This window comes from Lontra canadensis, unplaced genomic scaffold, assembly GCF_010015895.1.
Source record: "Lontra canadensis isolate GAN:19392208 unplaced genomic scaffold, GSC_riverotter_1.0 scaffold107, whole genome shotgun sequence".
Classification (NCBI taxonomy): Eukaryota; Metazoa; Chordata; class Mammalia; order Carnivora; family Mustelidae; genus Lontra; species Lontra canadensis.
In genome coordinates, this window is record NW_022631101.1 from 6,590,658 (window position 1) to 6,609,494 (window position 18,837).

General features: G+C 39.6%; 1 protein-coding gene across 1 annotated transcript; it reads right to left on the reverse strand.

Moving 5' to 3' along the window:
• Positions 1 to 9,140: 9,140 nt before the first annotated feature.
• LOC116855966 (zinc finger protein 345-like) lies at positions 9,141 to 17,248 on the reverse strand. Its single transcript, XM_032839054.1, is given in 6 exon segments — positions 9,141 to 9,359; positions 9,611 to 10,516; positions 10,518 to 11,551; positions 15,422 to 15,517; positions 15,998 to 16,124; positions 17,228 to 17,248. Coding segments are annotated over 6 exon segments (2,403 nt in total).
• Between the last annotated feature and the right edge of the window lie 1,589 nt (positions 17,249 to 18,837).

The following is an 18,837-nucleotide window of genomic DNA, read 5'->3' on the forward strand; positions in this document are numbered from 1 at the left end:
TGCTTATGAATTAGGCACAACTTCATGGTCAGAAGATTAAGGAGGAGCTGAGAATTACACTTCCAGAATTTCTCAGGGAAACATAGAATCCAGTGAAATCCTCAAGCTTGGTGCCCATCCCTCATGGGTCAGTCTTCAGCACGTTCTTCTGTCTCTCATATGACAGCATTTTTGCTATCCAGGGATGTTGAAAGAGAAACACTTTTAACAGTCTTAACACTGGTTGCAGTTGTATGACCTCATAACAGAAACTTACAATTGATAATTGGAAACTGAGAAAAATATTTTAAAAAATATTCTCACCTTCAGGGGCGCCTGGGTGGTTCAGTCGATTGTCTGCCTTTGGCTCAGGTCATGATCCCAGGGTCCTGGGATTGAGCCCCGCATCGGGCTCCCTGCTCAGTGGGAAGCCTGCTTCTCCCTCTCCCACTCCCCCTGCTTGTGTTCTCTCCCTCGCTGTGTCTCTCTCTGTGAAATAAATAAATAAATAAATAAGTCTTAAAAAAAAACCTCTCACTTCCACCAACCACCAAACTCACATTTAAACAGGATCATAGGGACGCCTGGGTGGCTCAGTCGGTTAAGCCGCTGCCTTCTGCTCAGGTCATGATCCCGGTGTCCTGGGATCGATTCCAACATTGGGCTCCATGCTCAATAGGGAGCCTCTTTCTCTCTCTGCCTCTACCTGCTTGTGCTCACTCTCTCCCTCTCTGACAAATAAATAAAATATTTTAAAAAAATAAATAAACAGGATTATAAATGTATTATTATGTATCCCATATATATACACCATTTTGTCCTATATGTATTTTACATATATCATTATATATATTCTATGTCATCTTATATGTATATAAATGAAATGTATATAATGTATATAAATATTTGTATAAATATATATAAATATTTAGAAAATGACATAGATCAGTAGGTCGAAGTGAGCTATTTTCTTGAATGCTTAATATTCTGAATCGGCTTACAATGTGATTACCGAGAGAGCTGTATTAACATCATTCTGAAGAGTGGAGGAATATCCTTTACGTGTATTTATCATCTACTCCAAATTGACTGACTACTTCATTATAAACTTGTTCACATTAAAAACTAGGCTGGTGAACCACTAAAAGTCATAATACCAATATGGTCAATTGATACAATCCCTAAATAAAGAAAAAGAATTACCTTTTCTAGATCCCCCCAATAATGCCTTTATCGAAGACTGTGTGTATATAAACTTTTCATGTACACTGGATAAAAGATTAGCAAGTACATCTTTTTTGCCCTCCACATTTAAGGTCATAGATGCCCATTTTCACATGAGTTTACATATACTAAGGTTCCTCCACAACTTCACATTTCAAATGAATACCTTTTCTCTAGGATCCATTCTGCAAGGCTTCTAACTGACCATTTCTCTGCGGCCCCTAACTGAATTTGTCATCCAGCTGGACCACAGCCTATTATCCCACGGGTCCATAGTTTTCTTCCGTTTCTTGAATGACCATCTCATATGTGCATCCTTGTGGATAACACTGTCCTAAATTCCCATTTGTCACATTGAAATTTACATACTCTAATATATGTCTATAATCTGCTATTTGTTTTAGCACCTAACAATTCATTAGCACATAGACACTTTTCCACTGTACACATTAATCATTTGATTTCTACAAGGCCACGACAAATATATGGCTTTTCCTTTAAAATTGCTATTACATGTTACTTTTAATTATTGGGACAAAGCTCAGTCTGTCCCGGTCACTGCTTGCCTGTAATGTGTCGAATAATAGAGTGTAGGACTCGGTGGGAGATGAATGAGTGTAAACATTTTAACATTGTTAAAACATAGAATTTACATCTCTAATTATATTAAGGGACTTGATTTCCTTATCCAGTCACAACAGAGCCCAGATAGACTGGAGTCAGGTCAGGGCTCATGAGAAGAAAGGGACAGACAGGTGGGAAACATGCAGCAGATGGTGCAGAGATGTTCCCCATCAACCAGTTGGGGTTATGAACAAGAGCACTGCACCCCTGAAGACAGAGGTGAGGGTGTTCAATGACACAAAGGTGCCCAGTATGACAAGGATGTTCTGGGTGACTGTGGTCTGCTGGGAGGGTCTGGGGAAAACCCAATTTCTACGAATGTGCTGGATCCCTGCTTCTTTTGCCTGGGCAGCACGGAAAGCAGGGAGCCACTGGCCCAGATCATGAGCCCCAAAGGTGAAACACCAGGGAGTAACAGCCACGTGCAAACCGTGGCACTGTGAGTTCTCCTTCAAATGTAGCAGAACAGTGTCCAAAATCTTTCTTCTTCGTGATGTGTTTGCTACTCCAATTGCCAGCCACATACATAGGAAAAATCACATTGATTAGCATATATAGCACCCAATAAAGGAACATAATTGAACTCAATGTACTCGGGAGACTTCACTTGGAGCTCTGCCCACCTGGAGTTCCAGGAACTGAGCATGAGCACCTGAAAGACACTCGGGAGGCAGGTGGTGCTAAGAGACACACCCCTGCCCACGCTGTGAAGCTAGAACAGTTCGTATTCAAAATCTTTGAGGATGTTTTTCAGAGCCAAACCTGCCATTGCCTGCGTGACTCCTTTAGAAAAATACAAGCAAGGAGTGCCTATGGTCAGGTGTTTGAGAATCAGATCTGTGGACCTTACCTGTGCCCAGGGGAGTGAAAAGGAAGGTATAATGGTGAAGAAGAGAGAACTTCTTCAGGTTTCCCACTATACCCTGTAATAAAAAAATGTTACTCCTATTGTCAAGTGTTTAAAGGCCATCGTACTGGCTTCCAGATGACTGCGGTTCATCTTTGTTGCCTGAGATCCATGGAAATATGAGGCAGGCATTCAATGGAGCATGGCAGTGGAAAGTCAATAGGTAGCACTTCTTACTAGTTTCTACTCAAAGAAAATTACAAAAATACACTTCCTTTTGTTAAAAGGCTTCCAATGTTCAACCATATTAGGCTTTAAATAGGAATGTGCATGAAACACTGAAAAGAACAATGTACATGTGTTACTTTTAAGTTTATTTTTTTCATGTGTTACTTTTTTTTTTTTAAAGATTTTATTCATTTATTTGACAGAGAGAGAGAGATCACAAGTTGGCAGAGAAACAGGCAGAGAGAGAGAGGGGGAAGCAGGCTCCCTGCTGCGCAGAGAGCCCGATGTGGGGCTTGATCCCAGGACGCTGGGATCATGACCTGAGCTGAAGGCAGAGGCTTTAACCCACTGAGCCACCCAGGCGCCCCTCATGTGTTACTTTTTAAAAATCTTCATGACTCTAATATGGGCCCATACAGAGTTTTAATTTGTAGAGGAAAATGATACGACACACAATTTTAAAAGCTAAAAAATGTTAAAATCTGAAAAAATATTTTAGCCAGTTTTTAAAGTTTTAGATTTTCAAACTTCACATATTTATATGTGAAAATGTGCATACAGCTTATGGGCATAGTGCTGTATTGTAGCAAAGACAGTGCTTTAACTACTGTGCTACAGGAATTAATCTTGACGGCTGGGTTTTCAACTAATTTAGATCTCTGCTTAGTTTTGTCTCATACCTTGACATTTTAAATTCGTATTTTTTTAGTTTGTTTTCACAATATTCTTAGGTATAAATACTCTACAGGTCGGTATGGAGTCTGAAGAAAAACTTGGGGTTTTTATTATGTTAGATGAACTACTGCAGTGTAATAGGAAAAGGAATCTGCCCCAGGACAACTTGGATTTCCCGAAAACAGAATGACTTATTTCTTAGACAAACTCTTCTGTGTGTGCCAGTGTCCAAGTGCGACGTGAGATACCACAGTACGTCCAGAGTATTCGCATTATGAAACAATCCACGTGATGCCACCACTGTGAAACGTCAACTTTGACCCAGTTTGGGGGAGAAATGAAGTTATTGGTATCATCAGACCACCTTTCTCCGTTCACACCTGTGTAAAATGAAACTGTTATATATACATATATATATATACATATATATATATATACAGTGAAACGTGTGAAGTCTTGTGCATGGTGGAAAGTTGGGGGAAATGCATGCCGAGCTTGTGCTTGGTACTAAAATCTTTTTTAAAGAAGAGAAAATATCAAATCTTTTTTAAAGAAGAGAAAATATCACAAAGTGCATTTCAGCCGAACAGCTGCTCTGTGAAACCCAGGATGCGAAGCTTTTTTGAATACCTCTTACTTCCTCGCATCAACGGTCTCTTGATAATCATCAGAAAATGATGTTAGAGTAGGGATGGTTTCAAAGTCTCCCTTACATGCATCCTGACCCATAGGTAGAGAAAAATATTTCTATTTTTGAAACTTTCACTCAGAGGCTGTTCTTTTAACAACTTGAAACCCTTTACCTCTCTTCCTCTGAGGTGTCCTCCACAGTGGGCTTCTTCTCATTGACTGGTTTCCTTACTTGCTTGTTCTACTGAAGGCTGGCTCTCTGAGTATTTCTCCCCTGTATCACAGAATCTTCTGTCAGTCCTCACTTCTTTCTCCTCGGGCTGTGTATATGCCCTGAACAATTCTCACCATGAAGGAATGACCTAAAGCTCTTTTGAAGGTTAGCTTTGGGGGTGTTTCAGTTTTGACACCCAAGATTCCTTTTGGAGTTGGCAGTCAGGTTCTGGATATCAAAGAGGAGGGACAGCCTGTAGCGCTTAGTAGGCATAGGATATTGGGCTACTCGGTTTAGACTGGGATTAAAGAAAATGCAATGTAATCCAGATGGGGTCAATGACCCCAGTAAAGGGCAAAGTCCTGAAAAATGCAGAGTACTTAGCTCTGCCAGAATTTGAAAAACTCACTAGAGTATGAACAAGAGCATTGCTGAATTCTGAATACCAAAGAGAGGTGTTATAGGGAATAGAATAAATCATTCCATAACCTGACATCAGTTCTTACTGACACTGCCTTTAAAATCCTATGACAGAGCACCTGGGTGGCTCAGTGGGTTAAGCCTCTGCCTTCAGCTCAGGTCATGGTCTCAGGGTCCTGGGATCCAGCCCTACATCAGGCTCTCTGCTTAGCAGGGAGCCTGCTTCCTCCTCTCTCTCTCCCTGCCTCTCTGCCTACTTATAATCCTTGTCTGTCAAATAAATAAGTAAAATATTTTTTAAAAAAAGATTTAGAAAAAAGAAAAGAAAGAAAAATAAGGTTCGGGGCAACTGAATGGCTCCTTGGGCTAAGCGTCTGCCTTCAGCTCAGGTCCTGATATCAGGATCCTGGGATTGAGCCCCACATCAGGCTCCCTGCCCAGCAGGGAGCCTGCTTCCCCCTCTTCCTCTGCCTGCTGCTCTGCCTACTTGTGATTTCTGTCTGTCAAATAAATAAATGGAATATTAAAAAAAAAAAAAAAGAAAAATAAGGTTCAATTGCAGAGATATTGTCTTTTAATCCTATGTGATAATTAAAATATTTACTCGTTGGCTAATACAAATTTTTTACTTATAACATCTAAGAAAAATGGATATGCTCTTAATTATATTGTTAAATGTAACATCCACCATAATTCTGCTTTTGTCTTTTGTGGAAGGCATGCTTCCACATGCTTCATGCCTGGAAATGCTGTATACTCTCATACATTTAGTCAAACATTGTAAGATGATGTTTAACTCTTTCTAGAAGTTATCTGTATTTTTTCTATTTTAAATAGTTTATATTAACGTTATAGCAGATAAATCCATACCAGTTACTAGACAGTCTATTCTGGAGAACATAGGAATTAGCTGTATCTTCCAAAGGTGCTTTTCCTACTGACCTAACTCTGTCTCCAGACCGTCTTCAGATTCTCCGGCTTCAACATCAGCTCTTTCCTGGCCTTTGAGCCTGCTGGACTTCCTTGCTGACATCAGACTTGCCATCGGTCACACTTAGGTTAGGCAATTCATAAAGCAAGCTTTCCTTCCTGCTATATATGTAGAGATATATAGAAAAACAGAGATCTATAGAAATATAGATATTAAAAACACAGAATTACACAGATACCCATTCTACTGATTCTTAAACTGACAGATTTTCACATCTCTACATTTTCTTCATCCAACATCAAAGCATTGAATGTAACTCATACTAGTAATTATGTGTTCGTTGACAAACCTTCTTGTGTGCATTTCAAAATTGTTTTTGTATCATCACAAAACTTAAGACACACAAGAAAGTTAAATCCTAAATTCCCGTTGAAATCTTACAAGTGTGTGTGTGTTTAATAGATCAATTTATGTAGTCTTGAGAGGTTATAATACTAAGTCTTCTTATGCAGGCATGTCTTATTTGGGGTTCCTTGTAATAGCTTTATTTGCACAGAATTTCCATAGTGTATAATTCACCCATTTATAATGTACAAATGAACCAGATGGGGTGCCTGGGTGGCTCAGGTCATAATTCCAGAGTCCTGGGATTGAGGCCCACCTCTGGCTCCCTACTAGTTGGGGAGTCTTACTTCTCCCTCTCCCAGGCATCCCCGTTTATTCTCCAAGTGTCAAATGAATAACGTTGTACAACAAATGTGCAAAGAGAGGTTTTTGACTACCTCACACATCGGTGCAAGCATACCATAGTCATAGGCTATTATAAAGTTGCCTGATTATTCTTCACATATTTGTGAATTTTCTCATTTTGTACTTCTAATTGACTTCTAGTTTCGCTCCATAGTGGTTGGAAAAGGTGCTTGGTATCATTTCAATCATAAACTTATTAAGACTTGTGTGGTCTAACATATACCCTATACTGGAGAATGCTCCATGGGCATGTGGGAAGAATGTGTTCTCAGATGCTGTTGCATAGTGTTGGACGTCTGCCTGCCTCTTATCATTGAAGTCTGATGTTCCCTCTCTCATTTTCTGTCTGGATAATCCACCCATTCTTGAAGGCACAATATCGAAGTCCCCTTCTAATGTACTGCTGTATCTTCCTCTGTTCTTGTCTAATAGCTGCTTCGCATGTTATGTGCTTTTATGTTGAGTGCATAAATAATTATAAAAGTTTTATCTGTTTGTTGAATTGACCTCTTTATTACTTTTTTCTTTTTAAGGAAAAGCATTCATTTGAAAAATGTAAAAGAATACTATAGATCAAACAAAATTAGTCTTTAAAAGTTAAGTGACTCCTATGTATCTAAATTTTGACAAATCAACACAACCATCCAATGCACAAAAAGACTGTTCTTTGCTCAAGGAGTAGAAAGCAATTTAGAGAAATGTCTTGTCACTACAGACTCTACATGAATACACAGACCTACAGCTTTAATGTAACAAATCATAACTACACGTGTTAGCTACCTTTCTCCAAAATTAAAGGCGTGAACCTTTTATATTTAGCAAATGCATATATAACGTATACAACTGTTGGTCATAGGTAAGCCATGCTACAAACATTGAAGCAACTAGAATATAAGGGTTTCTTACGGGAAGATGTACATTTCCAAAAAAACCCCAGCTTGGACTAAATCCACTATCACAACTAAGGCAAAGGTGACCCATAGGAAGCCTATCATTTGCAACTGAATATAAAGAAAAACTGCCCTGTCCTTCCAAAACCAAAACAATGGAAGTCTTTTTTGACATATATTTTTGCCAAAAAATATATCATTATGAACACTGCACAAAGTCAGCCCATTATATTAAATGAGCTTTGCCAGGTTTTACTACACTCTATGGCTTAAAGTTTATTTTCACTGATGTAAGCAGAGCTAACCTGCTTTCTTTTTTATTCCATTTGCATGGAATATTCTTTTCCACACCTGCACTTTCAGTCAGAATGTTCTTAAAGCTGAAGTGATTCTCTTGAAGACTGTATACGGTTGGGTCTTGTATTTCTTTCCTTTCAGGCAATCTGTATCTTTGGATTCAAGAATTTAGGCCCTTTATATTTAAAGCAAGTATCACTACAAGTATGGAGTTACAGTCTGGCTGTTTAGAATTATTCATCGCTTTCTCATTCATTAGCTATCATTGTGATTTGATGATTTTAAAGAAGGGAATACTTAGATTATTTTCTCTTTATGTCTTCTGTATCAACTACATTGCTTTGATTTTGTCATTACCGCGAGGCTTAGAGAAGACATCTGGTAGCACTCTATTTTAACTTCTTACCAGCTAGTATTTCATACGAAAACACTTTCAGGACTCTGGTAATTCTCTAAAAATGTGGATGTATGAGTGTATGTCATTTTACAGAAGTTAGCTATTCTCTGATATGTCAGGATTTCTTCATTTCAACCCCATCAACTCAGACTCTCTAACAATTACTACTGTGAAGACTGCCATCTTGTTTTCATTAAAAACACCAATTAGCAAAACCTGTAATTGGTAATGGTCACAATTTTTTTTTTTTTTTTTAGTTTTAATAAATGGAGAATGATGTCCTAAACAACTACTTCATGAGGATCTATATCAATGTTATAACCACAGGAGGAATATTCATTTAGATTTTCCTAATATATTGTATGTTACACAGTCCTTCATCTTCCATGGAAATTAGATATGCATAAGTACCACCTAAAGAAGAAGGGCATCTCATATCCCTGATGCAACAACGATGACCCACATACGTTCACACACTTACTAGGAATAAATGAATTTTCTGAAGAGTTCTCAGAGTAGAAGCACATGAATAATTACAAGTCACAAATCTCATATAGCATCAATGGAAACACAAACACACTGAAATTATATCCATGCGAAAATCCCTTCTATCTTTTGAAGCATAATAGCACATACATTATCTAACTAACTTTGCATTAAGATTTTTTTTATATAATCTATGAAGAGAGTGACTGGTGTACTGCTCTGTTCTGGAAACTCTATGACATTTATTGGCATTTGATGTTCAACTAAATACATTTCTATGGACTTTTATCTGTCAAGTTCCTTTTCTTCTCTGAATTCTCTGATGTTTCCTAAACTGTAAGAGACAGTCTTTCCTCATTCATTATGTTTGTAAAGTTTGACCCAAGACTGCATTTTGGGATACCGAGTGAGGACTGAATTTTAGTTAAAGGCTTGGCCACTGTCTTTACATATTACAGTTTTGCTCCTGGATGGTAACAATGATGTTGAGCAAGTTATGACGTCCAGCCAGAGGCCTGCCATGTTCTTTCCATTTCTAGTATTTCTCCTCAGTATGAACTCTGGGATGCTGACTTAAGTGTTGAGCAATCCAAAAGCTTTACCACATTCTTTACAAGGTTTCTCTCTACTATGAATTCTGTAATGCTGGGGGAGGCTTGAGCACTAGGAAAGGGTTTGCTGTATTTTTCTATGTGTAAAATCACCTCCACTATACATTCTTGGATAAGGAACAAGGGTTTAGCATTGCCTAAAGGTCTTGCCACATTCTTTTTGTGTGTATAATCACTCTCCAAAATGAATTCTCCGATGTGGAGTTAGAGTTCGGCAGTCCTCCCAAATTCTCTCAGTCTTCAAAACTGTTAGGACTAGTTCCAGGAGGAATTCTGTGATGTTGCGTAAGGCGTGACTGATGGATAAAGCCCTGGTCACATTCCTTACATTTCTAAGGTTTCTCTCCAGTATGACTTAAGTGATGTACACGAAGGGATGCATGCCACTTAAAGGCCTTGCCACATACTTGACATTTGTAAGGTTTCTCACCAGAATGAATTCTCTGATGTCGAGTAAGGCCTGAATGGAACATAAATACCTTGCCACATTCTTTACACTGGTAAGGTTTCTCTCCAATATGAATTCTGCGATGTTGAGATAGGCCTGAATGGAACATAAAGACCTTCCCACATTCTTCACAATTATAAGGTTTCTCTCCAGTATGAATTCTGTGATGCTGAGTGAGGCTTGATTCCTGCTTAAAAGCCTTGCCACATTCTACACAGCTGTAAGGTTTCTCTCCAGTATGAACTCTGTGATGATTAGTAAGGGTTGATTTATAGGTAAAGGCCTTGCCACATTCTTCACAATTATACGGTTTCTCTCCGGTATGAACTTTGTGATGGGTAGTAAGGCCTGATTTACGGATAAAGGCCTTGCCACATTCTTTACATTTGTAAGGCTTCTCTCCAGTATGGATTTTGTGGTGTTGAGTATGGCTTGAATGCCTGCTAAAGGCCTTGCCACAGTCTTTACATTTGTAAGTTTTCTCTCCAGTATGAATTCTGTGATGGTGAGTAAGGGCTGAGAGCTGCTTGAAGACCTTCCCACACTCCGTACATTTGTAAGGTTTCTCTCGAGTATGAATTCTCTGATGGTGAAAAAGGACTGAGTGCTGCTTAAAGGCCTTCCCACACTCTTTACATTTGTAAGGTTTCTCTCTAAAATGAATTCTGCGATGTTCAATAACGTCTGACTGCCGCCTAAAGGCCTTGCCACATTCTTCACATTTGTAAGGTTTCTCTCCGGTATGAATTCTGTGATGTTGAGTAAGGCTGGATTCCCACTTAAAGGCCTTGCTACATTCTACACAGTTGTAAGGTTTCTCTCCAGTATGAACTCTGTAATGTGTAGTTAAGGCCTGACTGATGGATAAAGGCCTTGCCACATTCTTGACAGTAGTAAGGTTTTTCTCCAGTATGAATTCTATGATGTTCAGTAAGGTGTGACATCTGGTTAAAGGCCTTCCCACATTCTTGACATTGGTAAGGTTTCCCTCCACAATGAATTCTTTGATGGTGAGTAAGGGTCAATGGTAATTTAAAGTCTGTGCTGTATTCTTTACTTTTGTAAGGTTTCTCTCCACTACAGATTGTCTTATGTATATGTGTTCCTGATGACTGACTAAACGTATTCCCAGGCTTCTTATATCTGGATGGGTTTTTTCCCACATAAATTTTTGGATGATCACCAGAACTGGAGGACTGGTTAAAATCTCTTTCACATTCATTAAGATTCTCTCTTATATGCATACTGTTAGACAGAAGGATGGACCTTTGAGCAAAGACTTCCCCACGTTTAATAAGTTTGAAATGGTTCTCAGCAAAATGAGTCCTCAGATGTTTATTAACATTTGAGCCTGGATGAATTTTTTTCTCAGATTCACTGCCTTGAGCAATTCCCTCTCCATTGAAAATGCTCTGGGAATTTTGAAGGGTTGAGTCTTTAGTGAAAGACCTCTCAAATGGATCCCACTTAGCAGTTGTTTCTCCATGCTGAAATCTCTGAAGTTTAGAAATATTTGAATGAAAGGTCAATCCAATCCTATTTTCAAAATTGTTCAAATCATTATGTTCAGCACAGACTCGGTAACTTTCCAGATGTTCTACATTCTCCATCCATAAATATGGACGTTTGAGTGTTTGAGTGGAGCTCCTGCTGACAGAAACACCCTGCCTTGCAGAACTAATGGTCTTAAAAAGGAAGGTTTTACAAAGTATTTTGTATCTTTCACTATCATGGGCAGTAGTCTCAATTTGGATATATCCTTTACGATCATTATCCCAGTCTATCATTAGGTGTAACTTCTCAAGGACGCTATGTTTATATTGACCCATGGATACATCTTGAAATGAAGCTTCTTTGCATGGCTCTGGCAGGAAGCTCAGGGTGTCCTGTGAAGATACAGCTGAAAGATATTGAAAAACAGAAAAGTCAAGTCATTGCATTTACTACTTTCAGACGAATATACTGAGGATGTCTAACACAGCAACCACAAAATCAATCAGAGAACATCAGCACGATGGCTGAGTAGGAAGCATCAGGACTTTGTTCCTCCGTGGACACATCAATTTGCGCATAACATACTGACCACACAGCTTCATAGAAAAGTCTATAGTATTGTCAGGGTCTAACACAAATCACTCTCCTCTGTATCAAATAATCATGAAAAGTACCATTATATAAGCCCAAAATCAGCAGAAGGAAGGAATATTTTTGAAGACTTATGAGAGAGAGAGAGAGAGACAGAGAGGGAGAGCATGAGTGAGGTGAGGGTCAAAAGGAGAGGGGCAAGTCGATTCCTTGCTGAACAGGGAGCCTGAAACAGGATTCAGTCCCAGGACCCTGAGATCATGATCCGAGCTAAAGTCAAAGGCTTAAACACAAGCCATCCTGGCACCCATGGAAGAAAGGAAATTCAACATAAAACAGAAATGAAGAAAATAGAATTTAGCAAGTATAGGAAAGTATCAATAGGAGGATTTAGTTTTCAGGGAAAAAAGATCAAAATTGACAGATCTGTAACCAAATCAAGTTCAGATTGAAAGAGAAGACCAACTAAGATTGGAAGAAGCAGTGTGGTAGCTACTCAGACAAAAGGTTGACTATTTCTTCAAACAATGGACAGATGATAATCTGAAGGGAAACAGACAGAGGAAGGTATCATGGGCTATAAAGAAGAAACTGCACTTTGGTAACCTGGGAAACTACAAAATTTAGACATGACAAATGTCCAGGTTTATGTGACAGATGCCATAATTACTACTGTCTGTGTTCTTTTCTACAAAGCAAGTCCATAAACCTGGACCCAGAGGCTTTCTTTTATTTTTTAAATTCTGAAACATCAACAGAAGATCACAAGGCAATAAAAGAAATAGAAAAATGTGCTCCCATCATGAGAACAAAAGAAATCCCACAAACAAACCCTCAGTTAATAAAGAACTCTTACTTGCATGACAAAAAATTAACCATCATAAAGATGAGCATGGAGAAAGGAAGAGAATACAGGTATGTAACTCAATGAGATCAGAAAACAGGTCATGACCAAAATGTAAACCCAAAGAGACGAAGTATAACAATCAGCCAAGCAGCAACAGGGAGTTAAAGAACACGATGACGGAAGTTAAAAACACACCAGTGGGTCACCCACAGACTTGCTCAAGCAGAAGAAAGAATCAGACAATCTAAAGACCCTTGTCTTGAAGATCAAAGAAAAATGTCAAAAAAGACAGGGTCTGGGACTCGTAAGAGACCTATAAGTGGACCGATATGTACAATAAGGGGACCCCATAAAGATAGGAGAGTGAAAGGGGGCAGAGGGTTGACATGAAAAACTAAAGGCTTCAGGGTGCCTGGGTGGCTCAGTGGGTTAAGCCCTCTGCCTTCGGCTCAGGTTATGATCCCAGGGTCCTGGGATTGAGCCCCGCATCGGGCTCTCTGCTCAGAAGGGAGCCTGCTTCCCCCTCTCTCTCTGCCTGCCTCTCTGCCTACTTGTGATCTCTTTGTCAAATAAATAAAATCTTTAAAAGAAATGGAAGAATTACTTTTGATTACCCCGAAAGTGATTCTCATGCAAAGAGAATATAAATTCAATAATACAGATGTAGAAATTAATGCTAGTATTATAACAACTCACCTAGATATGCTAGAATATTCATAACCACCAGAAATACATAATATGAGTTACAAACAACATATGGGTAATATTTACATAGACAATACAAACATAGTATTATTTGGAAAGGGCATAAGCCTGATTCATATTTGAGTTACATTCGCATTGTTCAAAAGTGTTGAAAACTGTCTTTCTATTAAAAAAGTATGTATTAGGGGCGCCTGGGTGGCTCAGTGGTTAAATCCTCTGCCTTCGGCTCAGATCATGATCTCAGGGTCCTGGGATTGAGTCCCGCATCTGCTGAGCAGAGAGCCTGCCTCCTTCTCCTCTCTCTCTCTGCCTGCCTCTCTGCCTATTTGTGATCTAAAAAAAAAAAAAAAAAAAAAAAAACTAAAAAAAATACATTAAGAAAAAAAACAAACCACAACTAACTAATGTTGTGGAAAGTCCCATACAAAAGGAAGCACATTATTATGGAATATGCAAAACCAAAATAAGCCCAATTTTAACTAAAAAAATCTACAGAATAAAATATATGAATGATTTTAAAGGCAACCTTCTATAGAACTATAATTTTAATTCTGTATATCCATAGAAAAAGGCATTTTCAATTTCGGCTTATGTTCACTCACAGTAAAACTGTAAGGAATCTCCATTAAAATCAAATATGAAGAGGTGTAATGAAAAATATTATGAATAAGGACTTAAGTGACATCAAAATATGTAACCTGCTACTGATATACTCCTCTTCTTACACAGAATTCAAGGTTATAATCAATTCTTTAGAGCGAAGCAGAGAAGCAAGTAACTTCCCTTTCTATATAAGCAAACGCCATCACAGTTGTAAAATATGCAGACAATCATTTTATAAGAATACTAGGGATTAAATCCAGATACATTCTGAGTAAAATAGTTAAAAAAAAAAATAAAAAGCCTTAGGACTGGGGCACGAGGGTGGCTCAGTGGGCTAAAGCCTCTCTCTACTTGCGGCACAGGTCATGATCCCAGGATCCCTGGAACCAAGCCCCGCATGGGGCTCTTTGCTCAGCAAGGAGCCTGTTTCCCTTCCTCTCTCTCTGCTGCTTCTCTGCCTACTTGTGATCTCTGTCAAATAAATAATAAATAAAATCTTAAAATTAAAAAAAAAAGCCTTACAATTAATTTTCCCTGAACTAAAATTCCATTTATGAACAGAACATTTTTTTCAATGTGGGAAATTTACTATCTACATCACTTCTTATAAACCAAATGCTCATGTCATATTAGGACTTTTGATCTTATAAGTAGAAATGAGTCTCACAGACAACTAATAAGAAAGTGAAAACATATGACAAAGTCACAGGAACCTCGTATTATGAAACAAAATTATAAAATGATGCAATTACTAATAAGCTAAGAATTGAGACTTTATTTCAGACTATGGGTTCTACAAGTTCTGAATCCCCTATAACATTAATTTGTGTAGGAAATCTAGCAAACAAATAGAGACATTACATTAGTTCACCACTGGGCAATGGAACACATGGAACGGAAACTTCTCCTTTGTACAAAGAGAAATGAACATTTGAACGTTTGAAGTGAAATAAAGAATTATATTGTCTAATCTTAGGGAAATGCTTTGTTACCCTATGAACTGACTGAGTCTCAGTTTTATATGTTTAAGATTAAAGCCTCCATAACATTGGAAAGCGTAAGCCAGAAACCAGGTGGTGTCTATCTCCAGTGTTCCGGGGATTTCCACACCAATCCCCAGCATGCCCACCACAACTCAGGCACACTATCTCACATGAAGCAAATGTGTGATGCAAAACGTAGAAGAGACTCAGCATAGAGACCCTCAGAAATAGGGAGATTTTACCAAGACTCTCAAAGCAATGGAAGAGTTCTCAGATGATGGAGACCCTCCCACTCCCAGGAGAGTCTCCTGGTCTTCCCTGTGGACATGATGGACCATCACTGGAGCTGAAGCAGAATCCTTAGAGAAAATAAAAGCATGATAATGTTGGCTCACAGATGTCCCTCTGGGAGAGACAGAGACATAAGCGGGGCTTCTCCAACTGATTTTCATTCAAGCAGAGCTACTGGAACCACATTTGAAGGTTTACCTTCCTCTTTCAGACTTGGACTTCACCATTGTCATCTGCTTCATCCATTCCCACCTACCTGGATCAAAGACCACTGTCTTCTTTCTCTTTACATCCCAAGGGTCCTTCTTTTGCTCCAAAAAGGAGACCAAATCAGGCTTTGAAACAATGAGACCTGATTAATAGAGAAACCAAATACACATATTGCTGGAAAGTCTTTCAATCCACACTGCGCTCAAAGAGAGAACATTGCAGAATTCTAAAAGATGATTTCTCAAACACTGTTGACCAGCACCCCCTGTAGAAAGAGAAGGGCTTTCAAATAGTCACATCCTAACTTGCACTTCTAAGTACTGCTGATACAATAATAAGGAGTGAAAATTGGAGTTTAAATGCAGGCAGTACCATTTTATGCCACGCCAGGCTTTCAACAGCCGCTGATCTATAGAAATGATGTTACCTGAAGGAAGGGGAGGCTAAAGCTGAAAAGCAATCGTCAGGAGGATTTTGACTACACCTACCAATCCTTACAAGTGTTCCTTAGTGCAGTGACCTGATCTCCAGTTATGCAAAGAGGAATCATCCAAGAGACAGTCTTCAAAGGAGAATGAAACCCTGAGTGTGGTCTGGGAAATCTGGAAGGAGTCATTCTCACCCAAGAAGAGCAGGTGTCTGTAGTTCTCCAACATCACATCCCTGTACAGTTGCTGCTCAGTGTGGGTCAGGCGTCCCCACTCCTCCTCGGAGAATTCGATGGCCACATCCCTGAAGGTCAGCTGTCCCTGCAATAAATACCACAGTCACCAAATGCCACTGATACAGTTCACAACGGGCCCTAAGATCAAAGAGGAAGAGTTAGTGTCTCCAGCTAGACCCCAACACCTGACCTTCACTGCATACCTGACTATCCCCACCAAACTTTATCCCACATTTGACTTAACCTTTTCTTTTCACCTTATCCTTTTTTAAAATTTTTTCAAATTTTAATTTAATTTAATTTCTTTTCAGTATTCCAGAATTCATTCTTTATGCACCACACCCAGTGCTCCATACAATACGTGCACTCCTTAATACGCACCACCAGGCTCACTCAACCTCCCACCCCTCGCTCCTCCAAAACCCTCAGATTGTTTTTCAGAGTCCACAGTCTCTCATGGTTCATCTGCCCCTCTAATTTCCCCCAATCCTTTCTCCCTTCCATCTCCCCATATCCTCTCTGTTATTTCTCATGCTCCACAAATAAGCAAAAACATATAACTGACTCTCTCTGCTTGACTTATTTTACTCAGCATAACCTCTTCCATTCCCATCCACTTTGATAGAAAAGTTGAGTATTCATCCTTTCTGATGGACACATAATACTCCATAGTATATATGGACCACATCTTCCTTATCCATTAGTCCGCTGAAGGGCATCTTAGTTCTTTCCACAGTTTGGTGACTGTGGCCACTGCTGTTATGAACACTAGAGTACAGATGGCCCTTCTTTTCACTATATCTGCTATCTCTGGGGTAAATACCCAGTAATGCAATTGCAGGGTCATAGGGGAGCTCTATTTTTCATTTCCTTTTTTAAGATTTTATTTCTTTATTTGACACCCAGAGAGAGAAATCACAAGTAGGCAGAGAGGCAGGCAGAGAGAGAGGGGGAAGCAAGCTCTTCGCTGAGCAGAGAGCCCAATGCAGGACTCGATCCCAGGACCCTGCGATCATGACCTGAGCTGAAGGCAGAGGCTTAACCCACTGAGCCACCCAGGCACCCTATTTTTCATTTCTTAAGGAATCACCACACTGTTTTCCAAAGTGGGTGCACCAACCTGCATTCCCACCAACAGTGTAAGAGGGTTCCCTGTTCTCCACATGCTCTCCAACACTTGGTGTTTACTGTCATATTAATTTTGGCCATTCTAACTGGTGAAAGGTGGTATCTCAATGTGGTTTTGATTTGAATCTCCCTGATGGGTAGTGATGATGAACATTTTTTCATGTTCCTGTTAGCCATTTATATGTCTTCATTGGAGAATTGTCATAAGATCTATCTATGAAAAACCCACAGTGATGGGGTGCCTGGGTGGCTCAGTGGGTTAAGCCTCTGCCTTTGGCTCAGGTTATCATCTCGGGGTCCTGGGATTGAGTCCCGCATCGGGCTCTCTGCTCAGCAGGGAGCCTGTTTCCCCCTCTCTCTCTGCCTCTCTGCCTACTTGTGATCTCTTTCTGTCAAATAAATATATAAAGTCTTAAAAAAAAAAAAAACCCACACTGAATATCATCCTCAATAGGAAGAAGCTGATAGCCTTCCCTTTGCGATCAGAACCACCACAAGGATGTCTACTCTCACCACTCTTGTTCAACATAGTATTAGAAGTCCTAGCAACAGCAATCAGACAACAAAGAGAAGTAAAAGGTATTCCCAATTGGCAATGAAGAAGTCAAACTCTCTCTTCACAGATGACATGATACTTGATACCGAAAACCCAAAAGACTCCACCCCCCAGACTACTAGAACTCATTCAGCAATTCAGTAGTGTGGCAGGATACAAAATCTATGTACAGAAATCAGTTGCTTTCTTATACACTAACAATGAATATACAGAAAGGGAAATTAGAGAATCGATTCCATTTACTATAGCACCAAGAACCGTAAGATACCTGGGAATAAACCTAACCGAAGAGGCCAAGGATCTGTACTCGAGGAACTACAGAACACTCATGAAAGAAATTGAAGACACAAAAAGATGGAAGACCATTCCATGCTCGTGGATCGTAAAGATAAACATTGTTAAAATGTCTATAATGCCTAGAGCAATCTGTACTTTCAATGCCATTCCGATCAAAATTCCACCAGCATTTTGCAAAGAGCTGGAGCAAACAATCCTAAAATTTATATGGAATCAGAAGAGACCCCGAATTGCTAAGGAAATGCTGAAAAAGAAAAACAAAACTGGTGGCATCACGTTGCCTGATGTCAAGCTTTACTACAAAGCTGTGATCACCAAGACAGCATGGTACTGGCATAAAAACAGACACATATGTTGTGGAAAATCTGAGGTGGCCGAGGAAACCCAAACGGCACACGGAGAGATAGGAGAACACAGCTTTATTAATGCCAGCGGGCTCAGTGGGATCCTTCCCAAAGACTGAGCACCCCACAGGGTAGTGACTTTTTATGGTTACGGGCAATGCGAGATGGTAGTGGGGTGTGTTTCAGTCTCTCAAGGCCAGGGCACTTTCCCAGTCTCTCAAGGCCAAATGGCCCTTTCCTGTGGAAGTATAATCTGTGTGGAGGCATCTCAGGAGAGTGCTAAATCACTTTGGGGGCTGTTTCCCTTTCTTTTCTTATTCAAACAGGACTGGGCATCTGGTCTTTTTCTTCTGTCTCAGCAGGAGCAATGACTTGTTACATTATCTTAGTCAAACCAGATGGCTAGTGGTCCTTTTCTTAGCCTTAGCAGGAGAAAAGGGGAGCCAGGGACCCAAAAGGATAGAGCCGGGAGT